At 55.4% G+C, this 20,516-nt stretch overlaps 1 protein-coding gene across 3 annotated transcripts in view; it reads right to left on the bottom strand.

Moving 5' to 3' along the window:
• Nucleotides 1-2,139: 2,139 nt before the first annotated feature.
• PCSK6 (proprotein convertase subtilisin/kexin type 6) overlaps nt 2,140-20,516 on the bottom strand; it is a 139,591-nt gene continuing 121,214 nt past the window's right edge. For 2 of the 3 annotated variants that reach the window (XM_040968765.1, XM_040968767.1), the window contains 9 exons: nt 19,943-20,122; nt 19,753-19,791; nt 15,540-15,642; nt 13,976-14,172; nt 13,041-13,128; nt 10,741-10,844; nt 7,051-7,180; nt 3,075-3,187; nt 2,140-2,251 (listed from right to left, as the gene is read on the bottom strand). In XM_040968765.1, the coding sequence (XP_040824699.1) occupies nt 2,154-2,251; nt 3,075-3,187; nt 7,051-7,180; nt 10,741-10,844; nt 13,041-13,128; nt 13,976-14,172; nt 15,540-15,642; nt 19,753-19,791; nt 19,943-20,122 (1,052 nt within the window). In that variant the 3' untranslated portion in view covers nt 2,140-2,153. The remainder of the gene's footprint in view (nt 2,252-3,074; nt 3,188-7,050; nt 7,181-10,740; nt 10,845-13,040; nt 13,129-13,975; nt 14,173-15,539; nt 15,643-19,752; nt 19,792-19,942; nt 20,123-20,516) is intronic. The other variant, XM_040968766.1, reaches the window with a different exon arrangement.

A 20,516-nucleotide genomic window follows, 5' to 3' on the forward strand; every position in this document is an offset into this window, starting at 1 on the left:
CCGAATATGTTGGATTGAAGTTGCCATGGAGTACAGGGCCTGTATGTGGCCTTGTCTGGGCTCTAGGGGGGCGAGACACAACCAAGCTGCAGGGTCTCCTGGTGGGGGAGGCTGTCCCCTTCTGCCTGCTGCCTTCCCTGTCTGGGCTAAGGCACCCCTAACACACTAAATCACCAACACTCCCCTCTGCTGAATCCTCTGTCCCATGGTGCTGGTGGGTTACAGGGCTGCCTCTTGCCCCCTGGCACTGGGCTCCCAGCAGCTGCTTCCTACCGCAGGAACCTGCCCCTGGGTCACAGCTGGAAGCACCAGACGAGCCCCAATGTGGGGGAAAGCAGGATTGAGACAGACCCCTGAGGTCCATGCCAGGGATGAGACTGGTGCCAGTTTTACATGGGAGACATGGTCTGTCTGGTCATTTGTTTCATCATCAGCAGACAGACACAGGTGACCAAAGTGAGAAGGGTCCTGCTGCAGTTCAGTGGGCCCAGCTGAGGCCCAGTACTGGCCCCAGGGCTCCTCCTCCCCTGCAACTGCCTCAACCCCACACTCCCCGGACGGTGTCATCCCTCACTCACCCTCAGTCACTTCCAACAGGTGCATTTCCTTTAGATGCAGCCAAAGGATTCGGAGGATCGTGGACTAACAGCAGCACCTAGCCCACGGGTCTTAGTGGCTGCGCAGAGAACAGCCTTGGACCAGAGCCCGCTCAGTAACTACAGGTGGAAGAGGCTCACAGCTTGGGCCACTGGCAGGTGGCAGGGGGCCCTAGCCAGGCCTCCTTGATCTGATGGGGCTGCCTTTCCTGTGACTTTACAACACCAACATTCACACCACTCGGAGAAGACCTTCGGTATATCAATATTAAATGAGACCATGTCTGTCGCGCACATCTGTCAGCAACAGGGATGACCTCGCTGTTTACACTGAAGAAAACAGTTTCCTTTGCCACAGATGTTAACTCTTTTATTAATTTAAGGTTAACATTGTATTTGCTTTGTTGATTTCTCTTTCTGGAGGTGTGGATTCAATAACAATGGCTAGGATTCCCCCGTCCCCAACCCGGCTCACAGGTGACAAGGCGGATGCACTTGTGATCGAAGGTCGAGGTGGGTGTGGGCGTAGTGGGGAGAGCAGGGTGACACGGGGAAAGACAAGGCTGACAAAATTTAAGGCAAATGTTACTCCCTTATTTGAGGGACTCGATCAAGCAAGATCTGTGCATTTCAATGAAAACATATGAAATATTTGTCAAAATTATTACCGTCGGTAAAAATCAGGACATGTAGCTTATAAAAACACCTACACAGGTTTGGCAGAAACAAAAGCCAACTGTGTCACGTAGGCAGGGAAGAGAGACAGACACAGGCGCCCCACCTTGACAAAGGTGCTTCAGAAAAGATCCTGTAAGACAGGAAGTGATGGGTGACTGACAACCAAGAGGCCGCATGGTCGACGGGGCACCTGCTGGCTGGCCACGGCCGCCTCCTCAACTGGTCCTATGCCAGTGAAAGGTGGTTGTCCAGCTAGGGCAGGAGACTCCCAGAGACACAGGGAGAACGTTGTAGAACAAGGAGCCCTCGGTGCTCTATGGAAAAGCACGCTGTGAGAGGGAACCTTCTAAGTCAGCAGCCGCTGTTTCCACAGGAGCTGACCGTGTAGACAAACTCCATCCCCAGTGGTCACAGGGTTTTATGCCCCTAAACTGACTTTTATTTACAGTCTGGCCAGACTGCCCTGCAGGCTTGGCAGCAGGTGCACAGCTGACGGGCTGTGGTTCAAGGTGCCCGAGGGCAGCCAGCAGGAGGAGGAGGGGAAGAGGACGGTGTGTGAGGCCAGGCGTCTTTGCTCTCTGCTTTGGTCCTGAAGGTTCAGTAAACTTGTGGTCCCAGAAGTGGCTGCGAAGTAGCTGGAGCTGTAGACTTTCCCAGTTCGTCAGAGGCAGAGCTGGGAGGATGTGGCCCTCCTGAAGCACCCCCACCCGCCTGAGCTGGGTGCCCAGGGGTGCTTGAGAAGACCTGGCCCCTGGGGAGATACAGCTGTGGGGGCAGGGCGCCGCCTGGCAGCAGGCTCTGGCCGACCAGTCTGGAGGAAGGTGGGTGGACAGACGGCTGGCCTGGATTGGAGAGCCCTGCTTTGGCAGCAGGCACCCCCTAGCCGGCCATGAGGCAGGTGCGGCAGCAGAACTGAATGAAGAGCTTCCGCTCACACAGCCGGTTGGACTTCACCATCTCACAGAACGTTTCGTCGGCTGGGACCCAGGAAAGGAAAGAGGGAGAGGTCAGATGCTGGGGCCCTGTTGGGATCGCTGATGCTGGGGCCCTGTTGGGATCTTGGCACACAGGATCACGGGGCAAGCGAGCGGATGCATGGGGAGGCGGGCAGCGGCCTTGGGGTTCTGCTGGCTTTTAAGGATGATCCCCTTTATTCACGGACTATACTCAGAGCCTCTCCTGGGGCACTGCCCCCTCACCTCCCCTCACCCACTGTCCTGGGCTGAAGGCAGAAGGTCAGCAGGGGATTCACTCAACAGGAAGCTTCCTGGCCTGGCACAGCATGGGCACCACCTTTGGTCCTCTAGTGAGTCCCCCAGACGGGTGGAGCACAGAGGCAGGGCCTCCCCGGAGACAGCTGGGTCCCTGCTGTTGGGCACTGGCCTGGACCCTGGCCTCTGTCCTCCTGGCCCTGGCCTCAGACACTCCAGGCCTGCTGTCCGGATTTCCTAAGGTCTGACCCCCTCAATGGGGAAGTTGTCACACCTGGCCACACCGAACGCCTGTGCCTTAGCAGAGGGACTGAGAGAACACAGTGATTTTTAACAGTCACTTAACAAACCAACTAGCTGGTGGGCAGCATGTCTGCTGGGTGCATGTATTAGAGGCCTCCAGGGGAGGCAGAAAAGAGGGCAGTTGTCATTCACATTAGCCACAGGAGCCCCTGACAGGTGGCGGGTGGAATCGGGGACAGGCGTATCTGGTCACGGGGGCGGCTGTGCCTGGGTTGTGTTTTCTCCTTTGCCCATGGGCGAGCCCAGCGAGAGCAGCCCCCCGGGGGTGACAGCACCCGCGGCTCACCGTTGCTGCATGTGTGGTTGGTGATGCATGTGGTCCCCAGCTGCGTGAAGCCGCTCTTGCACCTGCTGCAATTCCTGCTGGAGCCCTCGCAGCTCAGGCAGTTTTCATCACACCTGTGGGAAGAGGCAGCTCCCGCTGGGTGTCGGGGAGAGGCTCCACCATCTCAGGGCCCCCGGGCCCTCCCTGGACCCCCTTCTGTCCCTTTAGCAGCTGCCAATGTGCCCCCCACGATGTGCTATGTATTCACAGGTCCTTCTTCCTGTGCGACCTCACCACTCTCCTGCAAGGACCAGTTGGCAGGAGCGTGTCTAAGAGCTGAGGCCAGGCCTGGACTCGCGGACTGCCACTTCTCTGCAGAGCTCAGGTGCTTCTGGGCAGGGTGGGGTGCCGTGACAGACAGGAGGCAGCCCGTGGCCCACACTCTGATATTGAGCCCCTTACAACATGCGGTTTACAGGTGTCCTCCCCACACCTGCGCAGGACACAGTGCTCCCACGTGCTGCCCACCAACCCTGCTACTGCTGGCAAGCCCATGGCTGGAGTTTGGAGAGGGTGAACAGTGGCAGGATGCCCCAGCTGGCCCTGGGAAAGAGCCACTGGGTGCCAGCAGTGAGCCCCTGGGGCCCCTGTTTCAGAGGCTGGCTCTGGTCATATGGCCTCTGCTGGCCCCTAAGTGACTTCTCCAGTCAGGATGGGGTGCACTTTTAGAGTTCTGCAAATGTGGGACACCCCCCCGGAAAACCCGTATCCAGGGGCCTCGCAGTTTTCTCCTTTTGCAGCAAGAACCTGCCACGTGCCCCACCCAGGTTGCCATGGAGGGTTGGTTATATGGGACCCCATTTCTCACGCACTTTTCAGGAGCACTAGGGCCTGGCCCCCAGCATGCTGCCTCCTCACTCCCACCCCAGCAGTGGTCCAGCCGCAGGGGATGCCCCGCCCCCTGGTCTGACCATCTGACTGAGGGCCCGCTGTGGGGCTCATGGGCACCATCTCAGGGCACCATCTGACTCCCCAGGGTCCCTCACAGATGGTGCCCATGAGCCCCACAGCGGGCCCTCAGTCACCTGCCTGAAGCCTGGTACACTCCCACACTGACTGAGTCACTTTAATCAGACAATACAGCGTGGACGGGGCTGGAGTGGTCTCAGCAGGATGTGGTCTCCTTCCAGATTATTTACGGAAAATGTCATCCAAAGGTAATGTTCTAGTGCAAAGACATTTTGCAATCTATGCTTTATAAGGAGTCTTCAAAAAGAAGATAGTAACTACATATCATGAAGAAACTATGCATGTGTTGTAAATAATTTTTTGTAGTTTTTAAAATTTTGTCATTGACATATATATTTGCAAATAAATTTTTATAGCTATATTTTACTTATTTGAAAGACAGAGAGAGAGAGAGAGAGAGAGAGAATCATCTGCTGGTTCACTGCCTAGAATGCTGCAATGGCCAGTGCTGGGCCCGGCAGAAGCCAAGAGCCTGGAACTTCATCTGGCTCTCCTGTGTGGGTGGCAGGCGCCCGAAGCACTGAGACCTTTATCTGCTGCGCTCCCAGGTACTTTAGCAGGGAGTTGGACAGGAAGGGCAGCAGCTGAGACTTGAACCAGCACCCACATGGGATGCTGACACAGCAGGCAGAGGCTTAATTTGTTGTGCCACAATGCAGGCACCATGGGTTTCAGAAATTTTTTGCACCGAAGTACAGTTACCTCTGAATTTCATTTTCCGTTAACTTTTTGAAGTGTCCTAGTGGTGCAACCTCCCAGAGTTCAGGGAGGGAGATGGCAGGAGTCCTGACTTCCTATTGCTGTGGAAAATAACCACAGACATGGCGGGTTCAAGCAACACCCTGTCCACAGGCTCCCACTTACGCAGTCAGAGTCCAGTGGCCAACTCAGGGTCTCACAATGGCTGAGTGGCAGCCTGGCAGCCAGCCTAAGGGCCAAGAAGACACTCCAGGGTCCCAGGGGCAGGGTGGGGGGCTGTCTCCCAGGGGGCTCCTTACTTGCCAGGGGCTCCTACTTCCTTCTGCCAGGGTCACATGCTGGCAGGTGGGGGTATAGGCTCCTGAGCTGCCTCTGGCTCTGCCAGTCTGCTGTACGTGCCTCACCCCAAGGCATCCTGGCAGTGGTGCCCTGCTCAACTCAGGGAGGGAGGGTGCACCCACTGTTGCCTTCTCTCCCCGCATCACTGTCGGGTCATCCTACCAGCCTTTTGTCTTTGGGCTGGTCTGGGAGAGAGCCAGTGAGCAGACACCCCAGAACAAACATGGGCTGTGTGCTTCCTTCAGGAGCTCTTGCCTCACTCCTGTCTCATGAGGCTGCAGGTGTGTCCCCCGGGGAGCAGGGGGTGGAAGGGGAGGGCTGGGGCCTGAGCAGTGAGGCCAGCAGCCCACAGAGCCGCTCAATTCTCCCAAATCCCCTGCTCACTCTTCCTAAGTCCTAGGTGTCCGGTTCCTCTTTTGAGATCTTGTCTCTGCTTTGGCTCTCAGTTCCACCTGCCTCCTGTACATCCAGGCCCATGTCCTGGCCACCTGCTTCCTTGGAGCAGACCCTGCCTGTCCTGGGGGACAGTCACAGTGCCAGTCATTGTCCTGGGGCCTGGGGAAGCCCGTGTCTCCCTCCAAGCCACTGGAGGTCCTTGTCACTGGGAGTCTGATGGGGACTATGGGGCTAGGGGAGTTTGACTGATGGAAGCTTCCTGAAGTACAGTTGTGTCAGCATCCAAGCAGCAGCGCTGGGCAGTTCCTGGTGACATCTGCTAAGCCCTGCTGCACTGGCCCCAGCATTGCGCCCCCACCAGGCTGACAGTGTCAAGCCTGCACCCAGGGAATGCCTTGGCCTCTGCTGCCCACAAAGAGGCTTAGGGGAAGTCCAGAGCCTCCTGCTTTTCTCCAAGGGACGCCACAGCCTCTGGTGTCTGCTGGGGACCCAACCACCACGGCTGAGGCACCCTAGCATTCCCCGGAGTGCTGGCATCTGCCAGGTGAAAGGGATGCTCACTATGCCATCCCATGTTCTCCCTGGGTTGCCATCCTGTGGGTCATTACCCACGGAGCAGCTGCCTGTGTACACAGCCCTGAGCAGGAACCCGTGGGGCTGGTATAGGCAGCAAGCTTCCACTACTCAAGTAGAGAGGCTGGCCTGGCATGGAACTGGCCCCCACGCTTGTGGGTCATCTGAGAACCCGGACTTGGTAGCTTCTGGTTGGCTCAGTGCTGGGTCATTGTTTTGCTTGGTTTTGACTGTTTTTAAGGGGACAGATGACAAATCACACCAGTTCTCAAAGCCAGTCTGGAAAGAGTGAGTCTACCAACCCTGGAAGCTGGCAGCTGGGCATGGTTGCCAATCTTTGGACTGGCAGGAACCTCCAGGGTGCCCTAGTTGAGTCTGTGTCACACAGAAGACCCTAGTCCGGCAGCCCACCCCACTACTGTATGCTCCACGTCACCCTGGTATTCTTGCCTTAACAAGATGGGCGTCCTGCCTGGGTCTGGGTCATCATGTCCTACACAGGACAAACTCCAAGGCAAGTGGCTTCTGTCTCAGTCCAGAGGGAAGACAATGTGGCTGGTCTGATCACTGCATAAGAATGCTAGATGGTATGGGCACCCAGAAAGGCATGGCATGGGGCAGGTGAAGGCAATGATGCTCCTAGGGTGTCAACACATCTGACTTAAACTCTTTACCAACAACCCAAATGCACTTTCCTCAATGACCACCTTTGTAAAGGAATTCTGAGCTGGAGCATGGCTGGGGCCACCCTGTGGGGGCTGGTACTGGTGTGATAGCCCCAAGGACAGGGCATCACTTGGCTTTCTGCCCCATCCCTGCTGCCACCCAGTGCCAGGCACGTCCCTCCCCCAATGCCCCAGGGCAGGAGCATGGCTGCACCTGTTCCCCTCTCCACTGTTTGGCTGGACGCAGCTGCCCACTATGCCCTGGTAGTCTAAGTCATCACTCCAGGGACTTGTACCTGCGACACACTTTGTGGGGCAAGCCCGGCATCTCCTCGGGGTAGAAGCCCTCGCCGCAGGTTGGCACACATTTCCAGTCATGGAAGTGGAAGTTTTTCGCACAGTGAATGCATTCTTCTGTGCTGGGGCCTGAGAAGGACAGGAAAGGCACAGCTGTCAGGGACCCAGCCCAGGCCAGGTTCCGGGGGCAGCATGCAGGCTCTCCTTGGACCCCATCATCTGTACTGCCCTTCCTCCAACACCAGCACCCATGATGCCCAAGGAGCCTGGGGGCGGGCAGGAGTGTGTGGTCACGTCTGTGCTTAGTTCAGTGTTGTGGCGATTACACCTGAGAGGGTAACACAGTGACTTGGAGAAGGCAGGAGGGGCTGGAGGAGGCTGCTGCTGGTGGTGGAGGCTGCACCGTGGCCAAAGTGTCCTGATGGCCCCTGCGCTGCTCCCAAAGGAACCAGGAGGGTGAATGGCACAATAAAAATAAAACTCGAGTGAAATTACAATTCCTAAGCAAGTCATCTTCTCAACTACAGAAAGGCATGTATTTTCTAACACAAAATCTCTTAAGGAGTCGATGACCTATGCATCTTTTAGGCTACACCTTAAAAACCCACAGTCAGAAGAATGACAGCAAAGTGAGCTGGGCTGGAGGGGAGCAGCCACATCCTTTGTGGATGAAAATGAGGCGCCTTGGTTAGGGGCAGGAGAGCGGCAATGCCCATGTCCCACATCGGAGGGGGGCGGTCTAGGTTCAACACCCAGGTCTGCTCTTGATCCCAGCCTCTTGCCAGTGTGTACCCTGGGAAGCTTCTCAGCCCCACGGGACACGAGGGTTGAGTTTCCAGCCCCAGCTGCTGCTGGCACTTGAAGAGTGAGCTAGCAGAATGGAACTCCATCTTGTCTCTCCCGACTTTTCAAAACCAATGAAAAAAAAGGCAAGAAAGGGGCTAGTGCTGTGGTGCAGTGGGCCAAGTCTAGACCTGCTGCACTGGCATCCCACAGGGGTGTCTCTTTGAGTCCCAGGTGCTGCACTTCCAATCTAGCTCTAAGGTGCCTAGGGAAGCAGCAGATGGCTCAAGGATGAGACCAGGAAGAAGCTCCTGCCTCTGGCCCAGAAAGAAATTTAAAAAGCAGGAGAAATGAGCTGCTAAAAGTCCCAAGACCAACAATTTCTTCTGCCATCTGTCTCTACCGTCCTGGTGGTTTTCATTTGCCAGTTCATGTGGTGCTGTCTCGGGTGTTGGAAGTTTCCAGGCAAGGGCTGACCCTCACAGGTGCCTGGGAGTGGCCTCCTGACATGTCCTATGTGGACCCATCATGCCTGGTGGCCAGCTGACCCATGCAGGTAGCTGAGACTGATGCAGGCCAGGCAGCGAGAAACTTCTGGATGACCCAGAGCAGGAAGTGGGGGCACCACTCAGAGGCTGCCCGTGGCCGGATGTTCCTCCCCCAGGAGGAAGCTTCAGACAAATTAAATTCCTGACTGGACTGAGATGAGAAAAGCTACAAGCAACTTTATAAAACTGTCTGCCATCAGGCTGTCTGGGGACCACAGAATGAGAGGTAAACTGACTGAGCTTGAGCGTTACACAGCTGCAGGCCTGACTGAAGTGACTTGGGGCTCCCGTGCAGGTGCTGTGGAGCAGTGGGTTAAGGTGGCACTTGGGACAAGGCATCCTCCATCCAAGTGTGTCCTCCACTTCTCCGCTAATGTGTGCCCTGGGAGGCAGCAGCTGACGGTTCAAGTGCTTGAGAGAACCAAGTGGAGTTCCAGCTCCTGGCTCCTGCCTGGCCAGCCCTGGCCGTGGGGGCACTTGGGCAGTGAACAGCAAATGGAAGACTGATCTCTTTCTCACTTGCTTTCTGTTTTTTAAAAGAATGTATGAGTAAATAAATCACCACAGGTAAGTTTTTAAAACCAACCTGGCCCACCCAGTGAGTCAAGAAACAAAGAGTAAAAATGATATGAAAAGAGAAGTAAAACTGCTAGGAAACTCCTGAATTAGCTGTGGCAGATCCCCAGGACACAGCTCCTTCTGAGCTTGTCTGAAGGGGCTGCATCTCCCACAGGTAGCTGAAGGCCAGCGTGCCCATCACTTGCCCATGTTGCTTGGCCCTGGCAGTGGCCTCTGGACCGCAGAGTGGCTTACAGGGCCACCTGGGGAAGGCTGGCCCATCCTGGAGGCAGGATCGAGGCAAGTGCAACTTAGCAAGGACCTAACCCTTGGCTCTTTCCTGAGAGTATAGCACATCTGATGCAGGTTTGTCAGAATGGAAGAAAGTGCTGAGGGCAACAAAGAGGGTCGAAAGGAAGAACCCCAGCTCAAACCCTAGGCAGCCTACAAGCTCATGATGGGCTTCGGCTTCTGGTGAATGTAGCTCAAGATGAAACCTGAAAAAAAAAACATGCCTTCTCCATTCCTTTGCATAAACCTGTCCTGGGATGCTGAGGTGTGGTACCGCACATTAAACTACTACCTGCCAGGATCCCATTAGAGTGTGCCAGCTGGGGGGGGGGCGGGTCTGGCGGCTCCAGCTCTGATCCAGCTTCCTGTATTGTACCTGCCAGGGTAGCACAAGGCGGTCTAAGCATTTGGGCCTCTGTAAGATGCTCCTGGCTAACTCTGGCCCAGTCCTAGCTCTTGTAGCCATTTAGGGAGTGAACCAGTAGATGGAAGATCCGTCTCATGTTCTCTCTTTCTTATTCTGCCTTTTAGATAGCTAACTAAATAAAACATCACTAAGATTTATTTTAAAAGTGAATAATTTGGGTTGGGCTAGGCTGAGCTAGGAGCCTGGGACTCTATCTGGTGCCTCTCAAGTGCGTGCAGGGGCCCAAGTGCTTGCACTATCTTCCACTGCTTTCTTGGGTGCATTAGTAAGTTACTGGATCAGAACTGGAACAGCTGGGACTTGAACCCATGTCCTTATGGGATGCCTGCCCTGCAGGGTACAGCTTAACCTGTGCCACCATGCTGACCCCAAATAAATGGTCCTCTATAAAGGTAATGCGTGGGAAATATCTGTGCTATAATTTTTGTGGAGATTTAAAATACATGTAGCGCTGTATATGGAAGTCTTTTTCTCTGAACAAAATGTTTATAATAAGTGAAGATTCAGGCACAGACTATAAAAGCTTGTTTTAAAGCCTCTGCCACCTGACCCTTCACCCCACCTCCTAGAGCTCCCCGCATCATCAGGCACACAGCACAGGGCTCCAACCAAGATGACGTTCAGGCAGCGGACATGGCTGTTGCCTCTGCAGCCAGACAGCGTCCACCACCCGGCTGGCTGCCCACTGGGAAGCATCCCTTAGAATGGCCTTCAGTTGTTGGGGTTTTATTTTATTTTGTGTACAAGTTCAGTCTATCCACAGTGTTGTGCAAGCATTGCCGGCACTCACCCATAATTCTCTTCATCTCACACAATTGAAACTCTGTATCCATTAAACAGTCACTCCCCCTCCTCCTCTTCCATTGGCTCCTGGTAGCGCCTTGGTGCTTTTTTGTTTTATTTTGTTTGTTTTTTCCTGAGTTGCCTTTGTGTTTTAATGCTACAGTGGATGCCAAAGTCCGTGAAAGTCCAGCAGTTTGTTCCAGGATAGCTAGTCCACCTGCCTCAGCCACCATGGTTCCGGCAGTCTGCTCCGACTACCCAGCAAAACAAATCTAGGTCCTTGTAGAGCATGTACTCACCCACGCAGGTCCGACAGGTGTGGTGACATTGGCCACACTGGATCAGCTCAGAATCAAAGTAGGTGCCTGGTTCACAGTCGGGGATGCAGCTGCCCCGTGCAAGGCTGCGATGGAGGAAAAGCGACAGGTTTCCACACTGATTCCAAAAGCCTCCGAGACCCCTTCCCAGAGGAAACGTGACCTACTGAAGCACAGCTCTCTATGTCACGAAAGGCTCCCAGCTAAGGAAAGCTGGAAAAGCTCTCCTGGGGCCAGGCAGAGGCCTGGGCCTGGGCAGCAGGGCTGCACGCCACTCCCTCCCCACCCTCTACTGGCTCCTCTTTGCTACAGCTCCTCGAACTTGAAGCTGAGTGCTAGGAGGAAGAGCGGGCAGTGTGGGGCATCCCTGCTGCTGGCTCAGCCTCACCTGCCCAGGTCCTCCTTGAAGGGGCAGCAGAGATAGGGTGTGAGGCCATGGAGGTTGTAGCATGATCCTGCTTGTGCCTCCCCCTGGCTTGAAAGCATCCATCACTTCACAATGAATTGGAAACTGGATCCCCACCAAGGGGCCTACTTCACATGGCTTTCATCTTCCCCTTCTCCAGCCGCACTGTCTGACCAAGCTGGAGCATCCAGGTCAGATCTGGCCTCTGCCACTACCCAGCTGTGCAACCCTAGGTGAGCCAGCTACCTGTTCTGCACCCCCTTGTTTCCTCTGAAAACGGGTTCCTGCATCATGAACTGGCTTGGAGAACTCAGTGGGCAACTAGAAACAAACCACTGGGTGCCTGGCACCTGGCTCTACAAACCCACTGTGATTCCTTTAATTCCTGAGTTTGCCCTGTGCTCTAAATGGGCTTATGGCTAAATGCACTGAACAAGCGCCCTGCTGCACTTCTGTTGGATCCAGAGGGTCCTGCTGGGATACTGTGATTTGTACTTGGACACACAGATTTGCTCTGTCCTGGCACGCAGTTCCTAATACTCCTGGAATCCCCCAAATGAGACACATCGCTCTGTATGTTAATGAGGTGACTGGCAGTATGCTAATGGCTGCTGGGGCCTCCCCAGTGGCCTCACAATAGGAGTTGGCTGCCAGGGAACCCCCCCTCCCAGGATCCAAGAGTTAGTTGTTCAGCCCACCACCCTGACCTGCATGGAGCAGAGAAGAGCTGAAAGCTAACCTGACCACCCAGGGCTGATGATGTCATCCCCCCCATGCTTACATCACAAAGCCACCTGTGCCTAGAGAGCACAGGGTGGTAGGGGCTTCCTGGCTGCTGCACAGGGGCACACCCATGTGCTAGGGTGGTGCCCCAGACTCCTGCACATTTGGTATGGTGGCATTCCCCACACAGGATCGGAGCCATCTGAACTGTGCAACTGTGTCCCCGCTAACATCCTTTGTAATACATGGGCAAAACCAAGTGTTTCCTGACTGCCATGAGCTGCTGTAGCAAATGCATCAAACCTGAGGGGGGCTGTCGCAGGAATGCTTACAGCAGTGGGGCGGAAGTATGATGGACAATGTCAGGACCCAATGACATCACAGGCCCCCCAGCTGCCGTCTACTGGAGAACGGCTCCCATGCAGATTGGTGTGCGCAGGTGAACTTTGTGATGCCAGGTGTGGGGAGCACTAAGTTCCTGTCTCCTGTGGCGCAGGGGCTGCTGTGTGTACAGTGGTTCAGCCATGGCTTTTGTGCTTGATATGGCCATATGAACCTGTCTTGTCTCTATCCACTGGAACATGGGGATGGCTGGGAGACAGCGGCCAGCCCCTCCCCCTGCTGTAATGTGACGGTCATGACCTGGAGTTGGAGCCCAAGAGAATACGTGGCTCACAGCTGACTGCATCCTCAGGGGCAGGTCCCTCCTGTGCTGGACTCCCTGCTTTGGCTGTGTGACCCCTGCTCCCTTGCTACCACACTGTTCCTGAACCAAGCATCCAATGCTGCCCCGCCCCACCCCCAACGAGACACAGCAGAGGTTTCGGTGGGACCCCTGGCTCCCCTCTCCCAAAACGGGTGTTCAGGAGTGGCCACCACAACACTTCCTGTGCCCAGGTTAGTGCTGAGGACCCCAGCAGGTGCTGTCTGCTCCCCTTAGGGCCCAGGACACCAGCGCCACTGGCTTCTCCCAGTTCACCTCAAACCTAGATGAGCAAGTCCAGCTCTAACTGGACCCGAGGCTTTAACAGACTCAAAATCTTTGCCCTGGAAAACAAAAACAAACAAACAAAAAACACCTGGGACCCCCAACGCAACAAAGCGCGGCGCAGGACCTCAGCCCTGGCACCCGACGGGCCTCCAGGAGCCTTGCCTGAATCCCTCTTTGCACACCGTACACCTTTCGGGTTCGTCCACACACTTCTTACAGCTCGGGTGGCATTTCAGGCAATTCTTCTGACCTGGAGAAAAACGGCAAGAGGACAGGAGAACTGAGGGCTCCAGGCCAAGCTGGTGAGTCCCCAGCACTGGGGCTGGCAGGTGGCACCTCCCACTGCCACGCCAACAGTCACGGCACAGCCGGAGCCACATGGACTGCGGGCCTCTCCCCTCCCTGAGGCTTGCGGAGCCGTCCTTCTCCAGGGCACAGGTGTCCTGGTCCCACTCAGGGACTGGCGTCAATTTCCAGATGGCTTAGGTAAGTGCAAAGCCTTGCAAACCTGACAGGGGAGCCTGAGGACCCCGTCCTAGTGGACCCCCACTAGTGCCTTTCCAGGGGTCTGCATCCAAAACCTTCATACGGTGAGATGGGGGTCAATGCTGAGCCACTACACCACACCTTGAGAATCAGGGTCCCTGACGCCTACCTTCGTTTCTCCATTTCAGCTCAGCTCTTCCCAGAAGGTGCTTTTCTCCCTGTTTCAACTGCTGACCACTGCTCTAAGAACACAGCTGACTCCCTGACTCGTGGCCCCATACACCTGTTGTGAGCAGCAGCAGGCAGTCTTTCTTGGGGGAAAAGCTGCAGGGTATCCTCCTCTGGGGCTTAATCAGAGCCCGCCCTCCACAGTGGACATGGACTTGCAAATGCCAGAGATTCTCTGCATTCCGGATCGCTGTGCTCCTGGCCAGTGGGGTGGGCATGTTGGCTATTAACCGACAGGGCCTGAGGGCTCTGACTTTGCCACACCCCCCTTTCCTCACCTTGTGAAAAGCCCTCATCTAAAACCACACTGCATACAAGAAGCACAGGACCCAGAAATTTCTCCCAGGAAAGGGGACCCCAGTCACCATCCCAGGGCCACTTACTGTCATCGGCATAAAAACCAGTAGGACAGAGGGTCACGCAGGTGTTCATCTCCTGGTGGTGATAGAAGCCACGCCGGCAGGACAGGCACTGCGTGGGGCTCCTGCCAGAGCACGTCTCGCAACCTTTGTGGCATCGGCGACAGCGTCGCGCTGCTATGTCCCCAAAGTAGCCCAAAGGGCACGTGCTGACACACTTCCTGTGGGGGCAGAGCCAGGTAAAGGACTTCCCCAGAGTTCAGCTGTCCCTCTCAAGTAAGCAAACCCCTAGGACCCAAACGGGGGTGAAGACAGTTACAGTGTGCTTGGCCTGGAGGCTCTGGCTCAGGCTGCCCAAGCACACAGCAGGGCAGAAGGGATGCAAAGCAATTCAGATGGGTCAGGCACCTGCTTTGACCACACCTGCTGAACCTGCAGGAGGACCTCAGCAGGTCATTCCCAAGTCAGGGCACCATAATGCTGCTATTTGACTTTTGGTTTTGGGTTCTGGCAAAGTTCTGTGGTGGCCATGAGTTCTCCAGGGCAGTGGGAAGAGCCAGAAAGGTCAGCACTCTGCCCAGGCTGAGTGTAACCATTTGAGCAGGACACCATGCCAACCACCCCTGCCTCCCCCACCTCCACAGCACACTGCTGTATGCCTGCTTGGGCCTTTGTTGTGGGTATGGGTGCACTTGTCAGAAAAGTAGGGAAGGGAACTAAAAAGGCAGTTCTCCCAGGGTCCAGCACAATGGCTCCACTGGCTAATCTTCCCCTTTCAGCGCCAGCATCCCATATGGGCACTGGTTCCCAGGTGCTCTACTTCCCACCCAGATCCCTGCTCATGGTTTGGGAAATCAGAGGAAGATGGCCCAAAGTTTTGGGATCCTGAATCTGTGTGGGTGACCCAGAAGAGGCTCTTGGCTTCAGACAGCTCAGCTCTGATCGTTATAACCATTTGGGGAATGAACCAGCGGATGGAAGACCCTTGTCTCTTCTCTCTGTAAATCTGCTTTCCCAATAAAAATAAATCAGTCTTTACCCAGAGGAGCTCAGGGGACAGAGTTCAGGGAGGGGCAGCAGGAATATGCTGAAGCATACTCTCCCCACATGCCAGGGTCAGCGAGCCTGAGCAATGGCCACATGCCTGCAGCCCACAGCTTTCCCTAAGCACCCAGTGTCCCAGGGGCGCAGCAAGGACAGCATCTGTGCAAGCCACACATGCAGCCAGTTGCCAGCTTGTGTGACAGCCAGGTTCCCGCAGCCTGCCTGGCTAGGCCAACAGTATTGAGCCCTGGAGTCACATTTGTCTTAAGTGCCCATGTGAGCAGCCCTGGCATGCTCATAGAACCTGCTTGTATTCAGAAAAATGGACAGAGGGAGGCTTGTGAGCACAGAACTGAAGTGCCACAGCTTGATTTCTCTGGAACAGATAACATAACTTATATGAAGAAATAAAGTGACCGACCTCAGTGCTGTCTCTCCTGGGATGTTACATGAACGTCCACCTTAACAGGAGTTAGGTAGGGTATTCATGGGAGGAAGGGGTCCCTGGGAGTCCAGGAAGATTAAGGGTTACCCCAGCACTTACCTGCTGGTCTTGAGGTTCCCCAGGCTGAAGTGCACGCAGTTCAAGCACTGGTCCGCACCGGGGCCGTCGCAGCCCTTGTCGCCACACTCAGGATGGCAAACACCTTAAAGAGACAAGCATTTCCTTTCGTCCAGAGAGATGCTTTCCCTCCCAGGCCTGGTGCCCTGAATCCCTGGGTCAGAACCCTGAAGACTGGCAGGGGTAGGACATGGTGGCCTAAGAGTGGTGGGTGCTAGGGCCTGGAAGGCCAGGCCACAAGCTATAGCAGCCACTCTCCTGAGACCCAGTCCTGGCCCAGGCTGAGACTAGCCTGGCTCTGGGGTGAGAGTCTGAACATTCTAGACAAGAACTTCCTGGCAATGGGTGAGACAGCCAATGAGATGGGGGACCAAGACCAGACTGTGGCATCCAGGAAGACAGGCATGCAGGGAAGGAAAACCTTCTGAGCCCACTCACTCGCATCACAGTCATTACCCTACCAGTCAGTGTTTTGATGTCCCACTGCGAAGAGCAATGCAAGGCAGTGTGGGCATTTAGGGCATTGGGGATGCCACCACCAAACTGAGAGGACCTAACGTGATTAGTCAGGGATGGTGGATTTCCTGAGTCAGGACCATACAGACTGGCTGTCCCTGAGCAGGTGTGGGGCAGGACCATGACACCCTGGCAGCAGGATGCTGGGGCGGGAGGCAGTGCATATGGCCAAGGTCAAGGCTCCCTGCAGGAACTTCGCTTGTGGCCTCCCTGGCTCCAGCCCCCAGTGGTGGGGAACTGACATCTGCCTGCAGACCCCCTTTGTGTCCACAAATTCTAATGGGGTGCTGGGCGTGGCCAAAGAAGAGACAGGTGTGTTTACTGGGCTCTGGCAAGCCTCTGCCTTCTAAGTGCCTCCCTGGCTGTGCCACAGGGATGGGCCCAGCCCCATGCAGTGCCAGGAAAACCTGTTGGGTTGATCTCAGGAGACACCCGGGACCTTGACAGAACAAGGCCCTTCTGTAAGGTTTGAGTCACCAGGGGTGTGGGGTGCGGGCAGAAGCCCAAGAAGGTCAGTGGGTCAACGTCCCCCCCCCTGACACACTTCTGGGGAACCCGGGCTGGGGGCAGACACGAGTCCTCACTCTGCACTGCCCACAGAGTGGCCTGGTGAACACATGCTCGCCCCTCCCCAGTCCCCCAAGCTCGCACTCCCAGTGCGAGGCCTGGTTACTCTGCTTCCCCTATAGAAGCTTCCTAGATGCTACTACCCTTGCCTGCCCTGTGGATGCCCCCTGAACCGGGGCAGCCCCCTGCCTGCCCTGTGGATGCCCCCTGAACCAGGGCAGCCCCTCCTGCCTGCTTCTGCCATGGGTGCCAATGTTCTCTGTTCTAGACATGCCTACCACTTCCCGAGCCATCCCCATTTCCATGCTGCTTCTCTGGGTTGGAGCCACTGCTCAGCTTCTGTTCTGATGGATGTCTTCCTGGGTCCTTACAGGAGGAACCCCAGAAACCCATGCTTGCTGCCCTGAGGCGGGTCTGAAGACCCACAGATTCTGGTTGTGTCTCCGGCCTCCCCGCAAGCGTGGCCTTGGTGACATAGAGACTCAAGGACACTGCACCCTTTTCTCCTGCAGCTCCCTCATGCCAAAGTCGAGGGAGGCAGCAGGTTTACCTGCTGGATGGACAATTTCCTCTACCTGCAGGAGATCAGAGGTAGGGAACAGTTATCAGAGGTAGGCCACAGTTATTCCACCTGCAGACAGGATGTGGCATGGTGCAGTCACCATGGTGTTCCAGCACCCAGAACTCACACAGCAAAGAACAGGCATTCAATAAACACTTGCTGAGCTGTTAACCAGGGGCAGGGTGCAAGGCAGATGGATGGATGGGGAATGTGTAGAAAGGGAGTAAGTAGTGGGGTCTTCATCATCCAGTAGCAGAATATTCTGCAAGGTCCCACAAGGGGACAGAGTTGTGGACAGCCTGGAGTGCTCTGTGGGAAGCAGACTTCATCCCCACTGATTTCCTGCAGTGGGAAGTGTCGTCAGTACTCCCGAGGGAACCCCCTGCAGGGCTGAGGCCACGCAGCAGCCAGGCCATGGCTGCATGGAGCCCTGGGCTTGGAGGTCTTACACGAGAGTGCCTGAGAAATCATGGGCCAAAGAGCCTCGCAGCTTGCAGCTCTCAAATACCACACATCGTCTCTCGCTTGATGCCCTGGATGAATCCACCTGGCTGGCCTCCAGTCCTAGTCACTCCTCTCCGAAGAACACTCTGGCCCAGTGGTCACTCACGCTAGGGGCAGGGCAGGTGCATGGTGATGTGGCCCATACTTGCCACTGCTTTTGCTCTTCCCTCCATTTGTTCACACACCTCCTGCATCAACTCCCTGACTCCTAACACAAGACTGGGCCTGGGCTGCTAACAGTGGGGCCTCCTCCACATAGAGTTTATTGGAAAACTCCACCTGAAGCCCACTGTGCAGCTGGCTGAGGGTTCTTACAGCAGACCCCAACAGGCAAATGGACGGGAGAAAGCAGTGTGTGGGCCTTCTGGTCAGGCCGTGATACTGTGTGTGCCATCTTTGCCTACAGTTACCCCATCCAGAGAGCACACGGGACTGCAACCCAATGCTATCGGATCTGGTGCACATGCAAGAGTCAGGTTGCCCGACTGTGGATGAGAAGGCGAGGCCGTTCCTTCCCATCCTGCCTGCGTCCTCTGCTCCCACCCCTGAGGAGCATGGCTCGGAGCACCTCACACTGTTGGCTCCACCTTAGGGTGGCTCCCTCTCCTGGGCAGCAGCTCAGTCTGGCCCTAAGGGCCCTGCAGCTGGGCACCCCCACGGGAGCCCCCTCCCTCACAAGGCGTGACCCAACCACCGGCATTCCTCTTTCTATCACTTCCTCTATTTTCCATCCCAGGGAGAGCCATCCTCATCCTTGCGCTGGGTGGTGCACCCCCTATGCCTTGGGCTCCAGCAGATTCCCCACTGTTCTCCATACGGCAATAGTTTCCTTGTCCCCAAAGCCAAGCCAGATGGAGCCTCCACTGATCTGGGCTCATCATCTTCCATGTGTCTTTTGCTCTTGACCTTGCACTGTCCTACAATGTGGGTACACACGATCCCCCACCCCCATCTCTCCCTTGCTACTCTGCCACTGTTCCATCCACACCCCTTTCCCTTGAGACCACCAGGAGCCTTCTAAGAGTGGGGAATTCCCTTGAGGACCCCATCTGTCCATCCCCAGGCCTCACTGGATGGGACCAGGTAAACAAAGCCACAGGAGAGCATCCCAGTGAATTTCCAGGGTGTGAAATTGACTCAGTAGCAGATTCTAAGGGGATGGGGGGAATACCCAGCCTTTTATAAATAATTACTGAATCTTGCCATGGCTTACAAATTACAGGGGAAATGGAACAGATTAATCCATACATAATTCAATGGTCTGCTTTAAAAGAAAGGTAGAAGAAATCTAAAAGGGAATTGGCCATAATTTATGCTTGCTACGTATTAGTAGAATTCTCTATTTTGTTGTTTTTTTCCCTGCAGAAGACATTAGACAACTCAAAGCATTAATATTCTTAGCTAGCACTCATTGTTTATCAAGAGAACACAATATTCAGCCAAGGAGAATATGTCCAACTGCAAACACCACAATTTGGCACAAATTACTATGGAACAGCTCAGAGAGAAGGGAACAGCATTTGATCAAAAATGCTGATAAAAACTGCCCTGCTCTGTGGCTAGAGGTGTCTGAAGTCATGTTCTGGGCTTTGTGGCTTGGGTGCTGGGGTGGAGCAACATGGTGGCCTAGAGCCAGGGGCCACTTCGGCAAGGGGACTGTGGGAGAAGGATGCCTACGTTGCATCATGCTGTGTAGTGAGAGTTGTGAGGACATTTCTGTGTGGTGTCAGTGTGTGTTGATGTTGCCTCATGTGACCACACCCTGGCCTTTTAATGCCAGCCATTGGGATGTCTTCCTTGGCTGTGTGTGTTCACAGATTCAAATTCTTCAGGGTCATCTTTAGGAAGCTTGTCCTTCCCAAGTTGTGGCCATGGACAGGAAATGATGGTCTTGGTGTAGTGAGGAGGCTACACCATGCGATGAGGCTCTCTGGGGCAGAGGATGCCCTGGAGGTAGCTAATTAACCAGGGGGCAGGTCTGGGCCTGGCAGGGCCAGTGCCAGCTGGGAGTACAGGAAGATACTTACTGGTCTGCGGCATACTTACTGGCCTGTAAAATATTAGGAGAGCCTTGGGCGGAAGGAGCTGTGTGAGTGCAAATTACCACCATTATTTCCACTTTCAAGCATGAGGAGTCACAACCACACCCCGCCTCTGCTGCAACAGCTCTGCTGCGTGGGAGCCAGGGTGGGAACGCGGACCACCAGCAGGCTAGCCACAACCTCCAGGCCCTTACCTGTATAATCCTCCTCCTCCTCGGGACCTTCGGCGTGTGCGGGGGATGCAGCAGCCTTGGGGGGCTCGGGCTCTGGGACAGCAAGCTCCAGCATCCGTGAGCGCGACTGATGGGCACTGAAGGTATGGTATGGGTGCTCGGCGGTGCCGTACAAAATGAGGCTCCATTCTTTGAGCTTGCCTGAAAGACACGACACTCTGTCACATGGGGAAATCCACCGGCTTGCACATAGGCCCCTGTCACCCACAGAGAGATGTGCCTGGCTCCTCCCCAGGTCTGGTCCCGTCACTTCCTGGTTACCTGATCACCAGGTGTGCACCTACTGCCTGGGCCATGGTGCTCCTTCCCTGCAAGCTGCTGTCCCTCTATCCCTATTCCACTGACTGCCCCACACTTACTGCATATGTGGCCTCCCACTGTCCTCCTGTGTGACAACTGGGCCTCACGAAGGAACCCTGGCCGCCTGGCTCCTCTACCCTTAAAGCCCACCCAGGGCTGCTCCAACCCAACCAGTGCCACAGAGACTGTGAGGAGGAGGGTGAATGGTACACACCAGACTCTGAGGCTGAGGGGT

The sequence above is a fragment of the Ochotona curzoniae genome, unplaced genomic scaffold (assembly GCF_017591425.1).
Source record: "Ochotona curzoniae isolate NIBS_2020 unplaced genomic scaffold, NIBS_Ocur_1.0 scaffold_4701, whole genome shotgun sequence".
Taxonomy (NCBI): Eukaryota; Metazoa; Chordata; class Mammalia; order Lagomorpha; family Ochotonidae; genus Ochotona; species Ochotona curzoniae.